Source organism: Crocodylus siamensis, chromosome 1 (assembly GCF_052110815.1).
Source record: "Crocodylus siamensis isolate JL-2025a chromosome 1, ASM5211081v1, whole genome shotgun sequence".
Lineage (NCBI taxonomy): Eukaryota > Metazoa > Chordata > Crocodylia > Crocodylidae > Crocodylus > Crocodylus siamensis.
Genome location: NC_143395.1, coordinates 196,774,607 through 196,791,171, shown reverse-complemented (window position 1 = coordinate 196,791,171; position 16,565 = coordinate 196,774,607). Strand labels below are relative to the sequence as shown.

The 16,565-nt window shown below is 42.1% G+C and overlaps 1 protein-coding gene across 4 annotated transcripts in view; it reads left to right on the top strand.

Moving 5' to 3' along the window:
• The window catches only part of KIZ (kizuna centrosomal protein), a 124,267-nt gene that overhangs the window by 56,359 nt on the left and 51,343 nt on the right, over positions 1 to 16,565 (top strand). For all 4 annotated transcript variants that reach the window (XM_090051932.1, XM_090051941.1, XM_090051956.1 and 1 more), the window contains 2 exons: positions 9,722 to 9,856; positions 13,572 to 13,736. In XM_090051932.1, the coding sequence (XP_089908058.1) occupies positions 9,722 to 9,856; positions 13,572 to 13,736 (300 nt within the window). The remainder of the gene's footprint in view (positions 1 to 9,721; positions 9,857 to 13,571; positions 13,737 to 16,565) is intronic.

Below are 16,565 nucleotides of genomic sequence, written 5' to 3'. Positions count from 1 at the left end.
ATTGTTATGGGTGGGGGGAGGTTGGTTCACTCTTAGTGACTGTCCAATGCATTATAGTAAAATACAAACATGAGTAGCCAACTTTCTTACCTCTTACAAGCAAGCATCTTGATAAGAGGTGTATTTTGTAATTTATTAATTTTGGAGATCAACAAACAATTTGTCTTGCCTGTTTCTATCTTCTTCATTAAATGCACATGTTTAGTGGTTTCCCTTATTTACATGCATGCCTTGAATGTGATGATAGCTATGGCTGTCCAGGCAGAGTCTTTTGAGGTAATTACGTTTTTCTGGTAGTTAAACACTGTAGCCCTTCTACTTAACAACTTTCAAGCCCTATTCAAGAGATATGTAACCATTGCCTAGAAATGCATTGCTTGTTCACTGAGTCCATTTATGTACTTTTTATGGTCCATACTCTTCTAGTATTGGAATGTCTTATGGGCTGTAGTGGGTGTTTAGGGAAATATGACCCACAATTGCAGAGGGTGAGCTGGTGCACAGGATAGATATTGAAGCTAAGTCAGTCATTCAGGAAAACACATCTTGTTTCCTGAGCCTGCTGTATCTTGTGGTTGGCCCCCTCCATTTGGATGGAATGTATTACTGTAACAGAACAGGAATGGCATGCTTATTATGCCACAGACATTTTAATCTCACAAAAAATCATTTGTGTGAACCTTGTTACATTGTTCTGCTTCTTCCATTCTGCCTCCTTTCTCCACTCCACTCCCAAAGGGATGGACTCTTCTTTACTGTCCTCCCAGCTCTTTCCCCACTTCCTAATTCCTCAGGGAAGTCATCCAGTACTGCTGGTCACATGGGCAGAACCAGGATTTGAGAGAGGGTGTGTGTGGGAGCAGCAACCTGTGCTGCAGGGGTGGCTGCACCCCAGCTCCTAGCTTCTCTCCACCCTGCCATACCAGGGCAGGTAGACTATATTGCAGGAGCAGCAACCAAGGACTTCCTTTTAAGTCCCTCAAGCAGGTAAGAATCTTCCTTCCACACCTTCTTTTTCTCTTTGTGCTCAGCAGCATAGTCCCTCCCCTCTTCTTCCATTCTCCCTTTCCCCTACCTGCCACTGTCCCAGCTGACCCCAGGCTGGTGGCAGGGCTCCAGAGGGATTTTGCCCTGCTGCAGCTAGGCTGTACCTGGAACCAGGCTTGCCTAGACATAGCAGCAGATAGGTTCCTTTCCTCCGTGCCTGCTCCTGAGCTGGCAGGAAACACTATGGGGACTGGGCGGGGAGGAGGGACCTGCCTGCTGCTGCCACTGTCCCTGACTGAGCCTAACTCAATGTGGAGCTCTTCTGGAGGGTGCAGCAGTGTCTCTGGAGCTCCCCTGTCCTTGCCACATCCTGGAGGCAGCCAGCGACAGCAGCAGTGGTGAGCAGAGGAGTGGGGACAGGGAAGGGGAGGGGAAGGGCAACTGAGCATGGAGGGGAAGTGGAGAGAATCTTACTTGCTTTGGGAACTTAAATAAAACATCTCTAGTTGCTGCTCCTCAACTTGGTTGACTAAACAGAGGAGTGCGTCTATACCACTTACCTCTTTGGATCCACTCCTGGCTGATCATAACCAGTTTCTGTTGCAAGGTTTCCTTCCCTCATGTTCCCTCCTTTACCTTATTTTTCCATCAGCTGTTTTTCTTCCTTTTTGCTGTCTCTAGTATCTAACTGGAAAGGTTCTAGCTGTGAACTTGACAATGCCTACTTTTCTTCAGTGGCACATTTACCTGCATTTCCCCTTTGCTCCTCTTACTCAGTTCAGCTCCCCCTGCTGCCCAGCCTTACAGTTAAGGATCCTGTCTTCCTGCTAGCAACATTTTTAGGGAAAATCCCTTTTCTCCCACATGCACTTTCCCTTAGCCTTCTAGCTTCTATTGGAATTTTCCCTTTATTTCTGAACAAGTCACAAAAAATATTTACAGATTAAATGGCTAAATATCAGGTGGTGAGTAGAAGCATATGGATTAGAATAGGAATAAAAATTGTTACATTAGGTTGAGAAGGAAACTTGCAGCCAACAAAAACAGCATTTTTTATCCAACAAGAATGAATGAGGCTTGTAGAGGTTTTTTGTTTACCAGTTTCCCTGCTGCCAGTTTTTTCTCTTTGGTCATTTGTATCTGTGTGTTTAACGTATCTGTGCTTTTTATGTAGGCACATGTGCATGTAATCTTACTAGATAATGATTCTGATAGCAGTTTATATTATAAAAGATGAGTTGAGCACAGAAAAATATAAACTCCCATTAAAATACACTTCTGTAACTACATCATTTTAAATTTGCAAACCATGGATCAGACCATAGCTTATTTAGGAAATTTCATTTAATTTTCATCTAAATAGCTTTTACATCGTTTTTCTTTTGTACGACACCTGTTAATCATAACACTTCATAAAAAAGTTTGATAAAGTGTTTGCTTTTGCCAGAAGTCATAGCTGAGCCAGTGGTAATTTAGCCTTTTGTTCTGTCCCTGTAGATCCTAGTTATTTTCAGCTGTTGATAAACTGATTGAAATACTGTATGGTGTTCTTGAAGCCTGGACAACTTGCAGAAAAGCTTTAATTGTTCTCATTACTATATTTCTGGAATTTATCTGAACACAGAATGCAAAGATTTTTCTTCAAAATTATGTCAAGTTGAATGTTTCTGTTTCTCAAGGTCACGAAAATGTGATCACTATTTTGCATGCTTCTGCAGAAGATACCTATATTAGGGGTTTTTTTAAATTAAAATGAAGGTGGAATAGAAAATACTTGTTTCTGTGACAGACCCTATGGAACATCAGGTGGTTTTTAATTGCTAAGTTTACTACTTGGAAGTATTGTGACTCCACTGTTCCCCACTCCTGAAAGTGAAACCTTAATGTTTTTGTAGTTTTCAGTGTGACTTACAAGTGGAAGGAGAACCCGTTTGCAAAGTTATTAAGTGATTAGTAAATGAATTTGTGGAATGTATAGATGAATAAATATAACTTTTATAAGTATGTTTGTATGCATATACAAGTACATGCAGATATTTGTGCACATACATGCCCCCATAAGTGCACGCACACATGCACATACACCGCACACAAGACCTGTTTTTGTAACGTGGTCTGAATGTATATTTATTGGTGGTCTTCTGATCTCCAAATGGCTTGTTTTAACAGTCAGACATTCCATGGAATTATAATTTACTTAAAATAAGAAAAGGCTAGTACCTTGGCTGCATTTGGAGAAATGGGCTTGTAATAATGAAAAAAATGTATTAATGTTTTATGTAATTGAAATAGTTTGCATCCTCTTGGTATATCAGTTCTTTATTAAGTAATAGCTTTGTAATGTCTGTGCTAACTCTTCTATTCATTACCTTGCCTTTTTGGTTCATTTGTATATTTCAGACCTATTGGTTGGAATTAATAAGTGGGGTGGAAAAGAGAACACACAGACAAACAGTTCTGAGGTCACCGTTTCACTCAATTAAAACCAAACCAAGCCATAAAGAAAAAAAGATCCTTATTGCACACTGACAAGTCAGTGGCTTACAACTGACATTATCTGTATCAAAGCTACTGGAGAAGCAGTTTAGCCTTTCATAGTTAACCTCCACAGATAAGATTGCAACCAGGTCTTTTGTTTTTTCTTTAAAAGTGTCTTTCAGATGAGCCTTTGTATGTCACATTTTACCCCAGAGTGATTTTTTTTTACAGCCCAGTTATAAGTGTTCGAAGTATGATGTTTGTCTTGGAAATACTGACAAGCTGTTAACTAGAGACAAATGAGTAATGCTGCTATGATAACAGGTTTTTAAAAGCTTGTTATCTCTCTCAAGGATGCACACTTAGGTGTAGCACTTTCCTAAACAACTGAATGAGACCATTTTGGTGCTCAGATTATTAAAATTAACAAAATATAATACCAGTAAGTAAATTTAACACAGTTTTGGACTAACAGATGATTTTTTTTCTCTCTCTTTCCATAAGATATGGACAGTTTCAAGTGTCTTTAGAACATTCCACCATCACCCTCATTATGGGTTGAATTTACCAAATAGGGTAGATAAGTAGTTTGTTTTGGTACCTGTTCAATTTTTAGTCTCTCTCAGACTGTTAACAAGTATTTTAGGTTTTGCTCATTTTGGTTGTAGGTTACATGATGTCACCTTGCTTACTAGAAACGGTACTTAAGACCTGCAATTCATTCTGTGTAAGGTATTGAACAGCTATCAAATAACAACTTTTGGTCTCTAGTGACTTGTTACAGATTTGAACTGGTGAACTTGAGGTGAAAGGTTCCACATCCTTTTACCATTCCTCAAAGCCATCCAACCCTTTATTTAAGGGCTTAAAAAACCCCCAAACTCTGAGAATTAGTGCACAGAAAGATGATGACTATTTTAAGGCCTATCGTGAAGGGAAGGGGGGGCAGGCAGAGCTTATGCCTATGTTGCTTCAGCTGCATTGAAGAGGACTTAGCGCAGATGGATGGTGCATTACAAAATGTAACACATAATTCAAGCTGTCAGCTTAATCAGACTGTTTCCAGGAAGCAACCTGTAAAAGAGAAGGACCCCTTGTTTGCTGACCTCTGATCCATAGCCTGCTGCAGATTGTCATACGTTTTGTTTTTCTTTATGTTGGTGTCCCTTCCTTCCCCTTCTTTTTATGATTGTATTCCCTTCAAGTGGCACCCTGGAAAGACCACCCAGAGGGAGTAAAACAATAGGAAATGAGCTAGCCACTAAAATACAGGTTTTGTTAGACTTTAGTGAAGAAAAAGCACTGTTTAACTGCATATGCGATCTCTCTGGTACTATTGTATGTATTAAAAGTCTAAAAACCTGAACTGGATACAGAACTGTTCAGACTTAATTTTTTCATTGTTTGCAAACATTGTTAGAGGTAAACAGGGCTCTAAGTGTATTTCAGCATTGCAGTGGAACTTAGCAGAATTCAGTGAAATTGTATTTCAGCTTTTTATATGAGGGATCATGACCAGTCTTCCAAAATGAACAAAATATAACATGCTGGTATATGTTACAAAAAAAGCCTTGTTTTGGTTACCACACTTCTTAGATAAAGCTTTTAGCCCAGCTGTGGTGTTGCTTCGTGGAGTTCTTCTGTTGAAACTCCTTAACAAAGCAGGCGGTCTGAAATCAAAATCTGAATAGCTATTTACACCGCTGTAAAAGGATTAGCAATGGTCTATTGTTACAATGTTTAAATCTTAATTTGCATCATTATAGAAGTGTAGCTTCATCAAAATCCCTGCTAGGTCTCAGTTATGTTTTTGTACCTGTAGGTGGTCACTAGATTTATTCTGTTAGTGAACGTAAAGGAACCAAATTGCTCAATGTGTCAGTAATTTTAAGACATTATCTCTGGAACAAATTGACTTTGTAATAGCATTAAAACTGTCCAGACTCTTACTGTATATCTGTTCTTACATAGGGTTTCAATATATGCTATGACAGGAAGATAATCTGTGTGTTATGTTAGGCTGTGCAGTTGAAACGTATTTCATGTAAAGCGTTTCTATTGGGCTAACAGGCACGTATTTTAACTGTGGGTGGACCCAGACTGCAGAACAGAGATCTGGATTTGGGAGTATCCGTTTCATTTTTCAGATGCACTCTGCTCTAAGTCTTTAGTTCAGGCCCAACTCTAATTTAATACAATTATTATAAACTCTGCCTGTCATAGGGATATTTAGAAACTGTAAGTCTATTGTATTACTTTTCCTTTGCAGGAAAAATAGTTCAGCAAAAGGCAACAATGATAGTCTTGTAACCAGTTTGTCTTGAAAAGAAACATTTTTGTGACCTTTATCACACAGAGATTTAAAAATCTGTGTATATAATATTCCTTTAGTTCCAAGGAAAGATGTTCTTATCTCTGTTTAAACTTTGAACATTTTATTTTTATCCAGCACAGGCATTTATATTACAGCAAGTGCAGGCAGAATCCTCTTACACATACAAGTGACCTCCAAACAGAAAAAATCAGGGGCTTGTGCTCTCTTTTTTTTTTTTTATCTTTATGGACATGTCCAGAAGAGTGTGCACGTGCAGTGCCTCAAAGCTATTTAAGGCACCACAAATTGCACATGGTGCACATGCACCCATGTGCTACACTGCTAATTTGTAGTGCAGTGCCAAAATTTGATACTGGAAGATGTTCAGGCTCCAAGCAGCCGAATTAGCACCACTGCTGCCCTGGGAGGCCCTCAAGACCCAAGATAAGGCTGGTGTGGCCAGCACAGGTGTTGGCCCCAGCCTCTCCTACTTCATCTGGGTCAGTTTGCCATGTGCCAGAGCGCACATATAGGAGCATGCATGGGACAAGATGCTGTAGCACAAATGTGTCGCTACTTTTTGTGCAGGGGAAATGCACGCTTGTCTGGATGCATGCTATGAGAGTTATTTTTAGTTTAGAGGTTTCCAGGCCCCAGCTAGCATGGCAGACTGATGGAAGAAGAAGTTAAGTGATGACATCACAGCAGGATGCACAACTGAGAGGGAAAGGGATCTTTGATCAGATTTTAATTTCAACATCTAATTTACATTTTGGAAAAAGTATGAGTCCATTAAACTTTCAGCAACACCACCACTTTAGTGAAAGTAGAAGATCTTACAAAATACACACTCTGAGATTGCTAGCAGGTCTTCCACCAAAGTCCTCATCCTTTCAGAAAAGAGAGAATTGATCATTTTCATATATATTTTTAAAAATTAAAATAACCCTGCACAACCAAGAAAACAAGCTTTTAAAATAAGCACAGCTTTCTCAGCCTTTTTAATGTGTAATAAAGAAGCAGAGGAGAGATCAAATCTTTGTAGGCCTCTTTTAAAATGCAATACAGTTTCCTTTTAACTTCCTGGGGACATTCACTACTTTTAAAAAATGCTCACTTTTTTGGAACTGGAAGTTTCCCATACTTCTTCACTCTTCAGAGATGGTTAGTGGGGTTGTAAGTATGTGTAAAAACAAAACAATCCTCCTCATCTCCACTGACATGAATGCCTTCCTTTCAAGCTATTTGTAAGTAAGGAGATGAGGTAGAAAAATACACTTTATAAGTTGGTAAATTCTGGTGATACCTTTTGATCAAGAAAGGCAGAAGTTGGGAAAGTTGAAATTTGATGTGAAGATAAATCTCCATTAGGGTTTATACCATTATTTTGATTTGAGGGGAAAAGGGCTCGATCGTTGAAGTTAAAACATTTGAAAATCGTTCCTGAGTATGCTGGGCTTGCTGTATCACAAAGTCTTTATAAAATGTAACTTTTGACCTGTGCTCCTTGTCTCCCTCACTTAAATGTACAAATGTCTAAGAAGCACCTTCTCTGAGCAAGTCCAACAAAACACATTTAGAGGCTGTAGGATGAGTCATTTGGAAGCTGAGCTAAGCTGCAAAGTTAAGAAAAAATTCAGAAAAGTCAGCAGCAGGTTGCTGTTATCACTAACTGTAATTCTAACAATTATAGCAATAATAATTGCATTGCTGCGAGTGAGACTTTCAGAAGTGTTCATTGTTGGCCTTACATTGATCTATTGAAGTTGATGGTAGAAATAGAAATTGTAAATCTAATCCAATAACTTTAAAACTCATTTTTATTAGTTTACCCCAGGCTTCCCAAAAGTGTGCGTTAGAAAGTTTTTTCATTAAATGGAAGAAACAGTATTCAACCTTCTGGATCCCCTTTTATTATTGTCTTGTGCTAACTCATTTTTTGTATTCTTTCCCATTATATATTCAGATTGGGTTCTCACTGATATTTCACATGCCTCTAAGAAATGTAGAATTGGGAAGTGACCCCCTAGACTGGGGGGCTCAAACTCTGGTCTGCTGGCTAGATGTGGCCTATGCCACCATGTCATCCATCCAGTGGAGCTCTCTGTGGGTCCAGAAATTTGGTGGCTGGGGAGCAGTGGCACTGCTCTGCTGCTGCCAAATTTCTCTACCCATGAGGAGCCTCAGGTCCTGTGTGTCAGATGGGGTGGCGCCAGGGCCCTATTGCTGTGTGGGGGGATGGGAGGGGACAGCACTGGGCCCTCATGACCCAATCCTGGCATGTGAGGGCAGGAGGGGGTGGCACCGGGCCCTTGTGGCTCAGTCCTCATTTTGTGTGTGTGGGGGGCGTTGGGCACCAGGCCCATGGGACCCGATTCCAGTGTGTGGGGCAGGGAGGGGTCAACACTGGGCAGCAGGGCCCAATCCAGCCCATAGACAGGCTTCACACCACTCTGGCCTGTGAAGCCAAAGGGCTGAGCACCATTTACTTAGGCTATCAAATCCAGTTCCCTGTAGCAGATGTTTAGACCAAAATGTAAAGCAACTAACCTTTGTGTTGAAAAATCTGGAACATAGTCCAGGATGCTCTAGAGGCCTTTGGGACTTGAAGCAGCTACACATCCAGCTCTGGTTTGTGTTGCTACCTTAGTACAGACCTGTGAATAGGCTAATTAGCTTTTTGTTTTGGTTTTTTTTGAAAGGCAGAGCTAACTACCCTGGGCTCAGCACCACAAGAATGAGCTTGCTCCTGAGGGGAGCTGTGTTAACTGGTTTATAATTAGACCCATCTGGGGCTCTGCCGTTCAGCAGATGTGCCAGAATATTGCTGAATGCTGTGGGAACCTTTTGGGGTTGCGGGACTGGCTGATTCGGGACCAATCTTTCAAATTCAAAATAGAAATCCTATTTCAGGATTTTCTTTTGGGATGCTAGGACACAACCCTGACATTCAGACCTATCCTTGAACGTTCAGGGTGATTGGTCTCTTCCCCAAATGGATACACACAAAACATTCACTCCAGCTCTTCTGACAGCCACATTTTTTTTTCTCCTGCTTAATATGCCTGAACATATGGAGGATTTTTGGCCCAAAATTTCTTGTTGTGGGGCCTTGAAGGGTGGGGAGGAATGGGCAATAGCATGCATCAAGCCATGCATGCATATGTTTTCAGCCACCTGACTACCAATGTCATTGGCTCTGGGATCCATTGTGTCCTTTATGAAGCTCTTTGACGTCAAGAGGTGGAAAGTGGTATGTGAGCAGTAGAGTCTTTTGGATTAGAGATCTGATGCTGGGTTGGGGCGTTGTGTACTGGATTATAATTAAGGATTCTTATTCTTTGTGGACAAGTCTACCAAGGTTTCTAAAAACCAGAACAAAGTACAGTTTTCTGTGAAATTGGCAGGAGCACAAGATAGTCCCAGAAAACAGGGATGTTTTGTTTTCAGGGACAAATGCTCACCCCAACTAAAAATAAAACACACGCTGCTGCTGTCAAAATATCTAATCCAAAACACGGAAAGAGAGACCACCAGCAGAAATGGGAAAGAATTATTGGAATCAAAGGAAGCTCTTTTTTTGTGTGTGTGGAGCTAAAGCAGTATTTGCCAAGGGATAATTCTCAGTTTTACTAGCTATACAGTGGCAGCTCTAGCACCTTTTTAAAAAGCTGTTATTATTTATGGAGTTGTCTATCTCATATCTGTGCCTTCTCTTACCATATTTGCTTACTTCGTTTTAGGAGTCTGCCTCCATTCGGTCTTTTTATCAAGTGTCTTTAGCTATTTTGTAAACCTGTGTATGAAAGCCTAAAATAAGGATAGAAATCAAAATATTTTACTGTTTGCTCAAAGGCAAATTTTATCTACCTTTGTCTGCCTGACTTTGTTCTGCGGAATTGGGTTTTAACAGCTTTAGCATTGTCTCTTGTCTCTCTGCAGGGATTGTTTATCATTTGAAGGATTCTCCCATTTATTGCAGTTCATAGAAGATTTGGTGGAGAAAGCAGGCCTTGAACACATGACAGTGTACCAACGTGGAACTATAACTGCCTCAAAAATGAAGCAGCTAATAAGGTTAATATAGCTTTCAGTTCAACTTGACCATTAAAACTTTAATGTACAAAGCAGAAATTAGAGAAGAGTATAATATATCTTATTTCCAAATCTTCTCTTCTATATTTGCTTGCTTGGTTTATGTCCTCTCATTATAAGGTCCATGAATAAACATTTCTTTATGGTATAACTATGATATGTTGATTAACTACAAAGTTTGGATTTGGTTTGAGTGAGTAATGACTGGAATTTTACCCTGACAACAGGACTGTTATCTTTTGGGGAGCTGGTTGTCTTTACCCTCTAGGTGCCAAGGGGTAGAGGCGGAGACAGAGCTTCTCTCTACATATTACAGGTATTGCTCAATTACCTGGAGACCAGCTACATGTGCAAAGTAGCTATCACATGATAAAAAGGTTAAAGCAGCTATGAAGTTAGACCTCAAAAATGTGTACTAACTTTTTATAGCTTGTTGCTATGGAGCTTTAATTTGTTCATGTAGCAGGGCATCCCCTGCAGCTGGGAGCTCTATCAGCTGACGGGGCTCCCAACCACAATGCCCAGCCTGAAACCCCCAAGCTCTGGGGATTGCAGCTTCCATGATCCCCAAGGCTTGGGGATGCATGAAACCCCTGGCCCACGCTGGGCTCTGGGTCCTGGCTGTATCTTGCAGACAGCTGGGACTGAGTCCCGCAGCTCACATGAAGCGCAGCCAGGACTGAGAGATCCTGCAACTGATGTGTGAGGTTCAGCCAGGACTCGGAGCCACTGTCAGGTGAGGGGACGCTTGGTCTCATCTGCATGTGGCCCCTCACGGCTGGGAGCCCCTTCAGCAAACAGGGCTCTCAGCTGTGGGTGCCTGCTTCTTGCCAATGCAGGGGGAGCCCTGCACATATGGCGTGGCAGGAGGCATGATTGCGTGGATCATGGATTAGATCTAATCTCACCTTTACCTGCATGTGTAGAGGGAGCTAGAGAGACCTCTCCCCAAAAACAGCTCTGTGTGTCTGCACTAACAGCGAACTTCTTGTGTGCTGGTGTTAACAGACACTGTATGACTAAAGTATATCTTCAGGAGCTGTAGACTTTAATTCAGGAAATATATCATTGTTTGTATAGTCTGTTCCATGAGCAAACTGGATTAACCAAACGCATCTTTCCTTCTGAAAGTGGACAGTGATTCTGATGCTAATATGTGGAAATGGCACCAAGAACGTTAAAGGAATTCCTCCTTTTGTTGCCAGCAGAAAAGTGCCGTAAAGGCCAAATGGTAACAAAGATTATGTCTAAATAGTGGGGTCACGTTATCTTGTTCCTGCCTGAAATTTACCATTCAGCGCTCTACTCTACTTTCCTTAGTCATAGAAGCACTGGGGTGAAAGTTCTTGTTGCTTTTATTTTACTAATGGTTGGCTTAATTAATTAAATGCTGCTATGCAAAAAAAAATGTGTGTATTTGTTAGGGCTTTCTTTTAGGGAGTCCTGAGAAGGGTTTCCAGATTAATTCAGAATGCTTTGCTTGGGCAAACCTGTGAACCAAGACCATGAGTTTGTCTCTTATTTCTGCAAACACTTGTGCACATGCTAAATGTTTATGCATGGGGGCAATTCCAATGACTTCACAGGGATTACTCATTACAGGGATCCTGGTTTTCTGGGTTTAAAAATCCAGAAGTCTCTGATAAAAATCCAGCGCTTTTTCCATGATTAAAGTGAAATGCTACTATATGTATGTAGTTGAACACCATGTTTTACTGAGATCCTTTAAAATTTTTAAAGCAATTTGGAAGCCTACCAGTGTCTCAATTATTACAGTAATATACATTCTAAATACCTGTGTATTTTGGTATTTGATTTTGGCTTTTTTATCATGGAAAAATCAGATAAATTTACCCCTCTTCATTCACCACAATGTGGGTCCAGCTGTGACTATTCTCTTCCCCCCCCCCACCGCCCCACTTTGTGGCAGCGCTCATATGCCGTTGCTCCTCATTCCCAAGCTACAGCTCCTCCAGCCCTGCTGTTGCCCCTCACTCCCAACCTGCAGCCTCCCATCCTCCCCAGTCCTGCTGGTGCCCCTGACTCCTGACCCGCTGCCTCCAGGCCTAAGCCCCCCATTGTGTGGGGAAGGGGGTGGGTGTATGGGGTGGAGGTAGGGTGGCCATCATAGAGGACATTCCGGTTTTCTGCTACTCTGTCCTCTGTTGATACAAAACCAAATGCATTTATGTCCTCTATTTTTCTCTTGAAGAGAAAAATAGAGGACATAAAGGCATTCGGTTTTGTATCGATAGGGGACAGATGACAACCGGACTGTCCTCTATGATGGCCACCCAAGGGGGGAGGGTGCCCAATCATAGGCAGCACCATAGGTGGCATATCAGGGGGTCATGGGAGGGCATGTGCCCCCCCCGGCAGGCATGGGGCTGCACAGGGAAGGAGCCAGCCTCTGTGGCTCAGAGGGTGGGACTCAGTGAGAACACAGTGGAGTGGCGAGCCTCATTGCTTCTGCTGTCACTGCTGAGACCCCTGCCACCATGGCCTGGCCACCACCACCACTCCCCTTAGTTTGTTCATGCTGCCGCCATTTCACTTCCCCTCTGGGGTAGAGCTGCAGTCCAACACACAAGTGGCTGGTGGTGGGAGGAGGTGAGGGCATTGTGGCCCCACCCTGGCCCCTTACTCCTCACACTGCTGGTGGCGTAGCTGGCACAGGCGTTGTGGTGGCAGCAGCAATGAATCTTGGTGCCCTGCTCTGCCTGTCTGCTGGGTCACAGAGGCTGCTGCTGCCTAGTGCCAGTTTGGCGAGGTTGCAGCTCTGTGTCCTGCTGTGGGTGGAGAAATCTGGGGGGGGGGATGTGTCCCCTTATGTCCCCCCCAGCATGTTGCCTATGCCCCCCTGAAGTTACCTATGTCCCCCCACCCCCTCCCCCTGCATAGACTTACCTGCATGGAGCTGTGGGAGCTGCTCTCTACTACACTGCCTGGCTGCCACATGCATGTGGCACCTGTGCCTATGATTGCCATCTTCCTGCTCAGTTCCAGGCAGCCCCTTGCAGGCTGAAACTCTGCCAGCCTCTAAGGGGAAATTCATGGTCACCTGCATTTTTCTCCATGGCAAATGGAAAACCCAGATCCCTACTCATTAATCAGTTCTGCATTTGTATGGCGCTTACTACAACTTGGATGATGACATCTGCACTGTTTCAGTTTTAGTTCCATGCAGCTTGCAGTGGTCCACAGCTTTAAAGCCATTGTCTCCCAAGTCAAATTCATTCAACTGTTATCTCCAAAAGTAGGTGGTATGTATGTTGCATATACCATCCATAAAGGTGTTGGTGGGCAAAAATGATTTACACAATCTAATCTTGTTATAACACAGTATAAAATTTTTGCTTTTTTAAAACCAATCGAAAGGATGGTTTAGCTCAACTAGTGTTTTATTTCTTTCACTGGAAGTATTTTTTTTGCTGGCGTGACATCATCCACCTCATTAGGGAGTTCATATGTTAAATTTATTTGTAGATTTTTTTTTTAAGTTTTTTTTTTCAAAATGCACTGCTCTGTTTAATGTCTTTGTGCAAAGACATTGTCATGGCTGTATTTTGTGCCTAGATTATTTTACTAATTATTCCATAAATCATGAGAACTATTACAGATTCTATATCCAAACCTGTTTTAGTTGTCTGTCTGGGCTTACATAAACATTTCAAGCAGCACCTGTTTTATTTTATAGCTTTTGTAATCAAACTGAAAATTTGAAAAAAGAAGACCTTGAGGCATGTGAAGCAGTTGTCCTTCATCAGCTTCAAAGATTGCTACAAAGCACATTCAATGGATGTCTCTTACCTGAGAAAACACTTAACAACAGAGGTAGAATTATGGATGAAAAGCAAGCCAGGTACCAAACACAAAACTATGTGATAATATGATTAACATTCTTACTTGACTTGTCCAAAATTATTTCTAAAGGTTTATAAAAAGAAAGCAGAATATTGGTCAAACCTACAGTTCATATTAAAATTAAAGAATTCCAAGGGGTGACCTTCACATATTTCAGGGCCTACCATCTGATTTAATGGCTCCAAAAGATCAAACTGAGCATATATGTATAAACTGACCTATAAAATGTGTATGTAAAATATGCTCAATCGAATTCTTTCTCTCTCTCATTTAAATCAAGTATATGAGTGTAATATATGTATTACACACATACATGCATATACTTTTAGTGAGAAGAGCTCATTTGAAACCATTTTTAGATAGATAGATAGATTGTTTATTTTACTAGTCTGTTTTTAAATGAGCTTTTCTCACCAAAAGTTGATGAACCCATCTGCTTTTGTACATGTTATATGTAGAACTTTTTTCTTATAAAACTAAAATTTGTGTTGTGTTTATTGACTTTCATTTGTGTAAATAGAGAACATGGGGCTAAGACCCCTTACCACTTCTAAATGTATTATTAAAAGGTTGTTGTGCCTTCTCACTTAGTCATACTATATTTATTATACTGTGTGCCTGCACAATCCAGAAAGGTAAGTGGAATATCTTTCAACAGGGAAGAAAGTGCTCATTGTGTTGCCTAGTCATTTAGTATAGGTTGTCTGCTAAGCAGAAGACTTGCAGTCTCTTCCAAGTGTACCACTCTGGGCTGTGAGATGCTTGTGTTTGAGCAGTAACCACTTCTGTTCATTCAGGAATAGCACAGCTTACTGAGGGCATCCCATCATGTTATTTTTATTGTTTCAGAAGTTAGTGATTGCAAATCAAAATTACAAGGATCTGAAGGTGGACTGGTTGAAACGGTGCTTTTAGCCATATTCAGCCCACAGCCATATGTTTGACACCCTTGGACTAGACCACTAAATGTGATGGAAATTTGTAACTTGAATTGGTCATATCCTTCAGTATTTTTTGTCACTGAAGAACGTGATGCATTCACATTGTCTTTGCCCTATTTAAAAAAAAAATTCTTTGAAGTGTAACAAGATTTTGAATAAGTCTGAGCTTTATACCCTGTGGCCGTGTCTCCATGAGTACACACATGTGGTTTGCAACACCACAGACCTGTCTGTGGCACTGTGAACCACATGTTCTACACATGAAGGCATTCGCTGTGCTGCTAATTTACAGTGTGGTGAGGTTTTTGTGACACCAGGTGATCCCTGTGTCAAAAAAACCTGTGCTATAAAATAGCTTAGCAGCGCAAGTAGTGGCAGCCTGCGCCACCCAAAACTAGAGCCTGGCTGGCCAGAGTTGCACTCTGGCTGCCAGCCAGGCTCCACACCTAGGTCACTGCTGTTGGAGCCCTGGGAGGCCCCCCAGGAATGGCTGCTGGGGCCAGTGTAGGTGCTGCCCCAGCCTCCCCTACCCCACCCAGGACAACTTGTCATGTGCCAGAGCACACATGCAAGGGTGTTCCCAGGGGACAGCTAGCAAGCGGCACAAATACATGCTGTTGCTCTTTGTCCCCAGGCAATGCATGTTTCCGCTTGTTGGGAAGCGCCCAGTGTGCACATTTGTGATGTTAGGCAAAGGTTACAAGTACATACTTGCAGATAGCCTCACTGCTCGTGTGCATGCTGCTCAGTTGGTATCCACTTGAAAACAGATTAACTGGAGAGCCTGTGGGCTGCTTTGCTTCTTAACAGTTTACTTATTGACTACCCTTGAGATTCTTATTTGTCTATCTCCTCACCCCCCACCCCAACAACTCATGCCTTTACCAGCCCATTAAAAAACATTTGTTTGAATATGAAGTCTTACTTTTGCAGACACTGAGTTCTCAAAAATATGCTTGCTCTCTGGTCCTGGGTTCTAAGCTTCGCCCTCAGTACCGTTTTATGTCCTTTTAAATTACAGAGTCATTGGTTAAAAAACTGAAATGACCAGTATGCCATAGTTGTGCTCTTTTTTTGGTTCTCCTTTGTGCTCCACGAGTCTTGTACCCTTGTCTGCTTAGTGGCTTAGCTTTAGCAGGAGTCATGTGGCAGATATACCCACCCACGCAATGTGTAGCCTTCTGGTTAGGGCCCTTTCTTGAGAAGTGGAAGGTGTGATGACAGATCCCCTGAGGCTGAGGAGGGTCTACATTTCATGCCTCCATGTTACTGGGTAAGTACCTAGTGACTAGGCTGGAGGTTGTCATTGAATTCAGCCTCAAGATGGGGAGGGAGTTTTCTCCTGTGCTGTGACAGGGACAGCAGCGGCAGTGACTGCTTCTCCTGAGCCACAGTGAGGAGAAGCAGTGGTGGCCAGGTTCTAGTAACTGCCTGACAGCCAGCCTCTGACCTGAGCTGGGTCATTCCAACCCACAGCCTCCAAAAAGGTTGCCAGCTGTGGGGCACCAGCATGTTGGCTATAAAGTGGGCACTACCACTGCCCTGGAGTTGAAATCAGTGTGCTTGATGTGTTAGACAGATGTGTGTGGGGGGGTTTCTTGCTTACTTTTAGTGTCTTTTCAGGACTGTAGGTGGAGCTTGTGCACCTTCAGTGAACACTGTGAATCAGAAAAGAGCCTAGGTGTGGAAGTGGCTTCTCCTAGTTTTTTGCCATGTGTGCAGGCTTGAATGTAGGCGCATCATGAGCTCTGAGTTCCAAAATTGAATGGTGTGATAAGCTTTGTGTGTGCTGGCAAGGACACTTGGAATGTCTTCAAGGCTTAAGTAGTTAATGTGTACTGAAGTTTCCTTTATGCACCTAATGAAACACTTAGAACATGGCATGA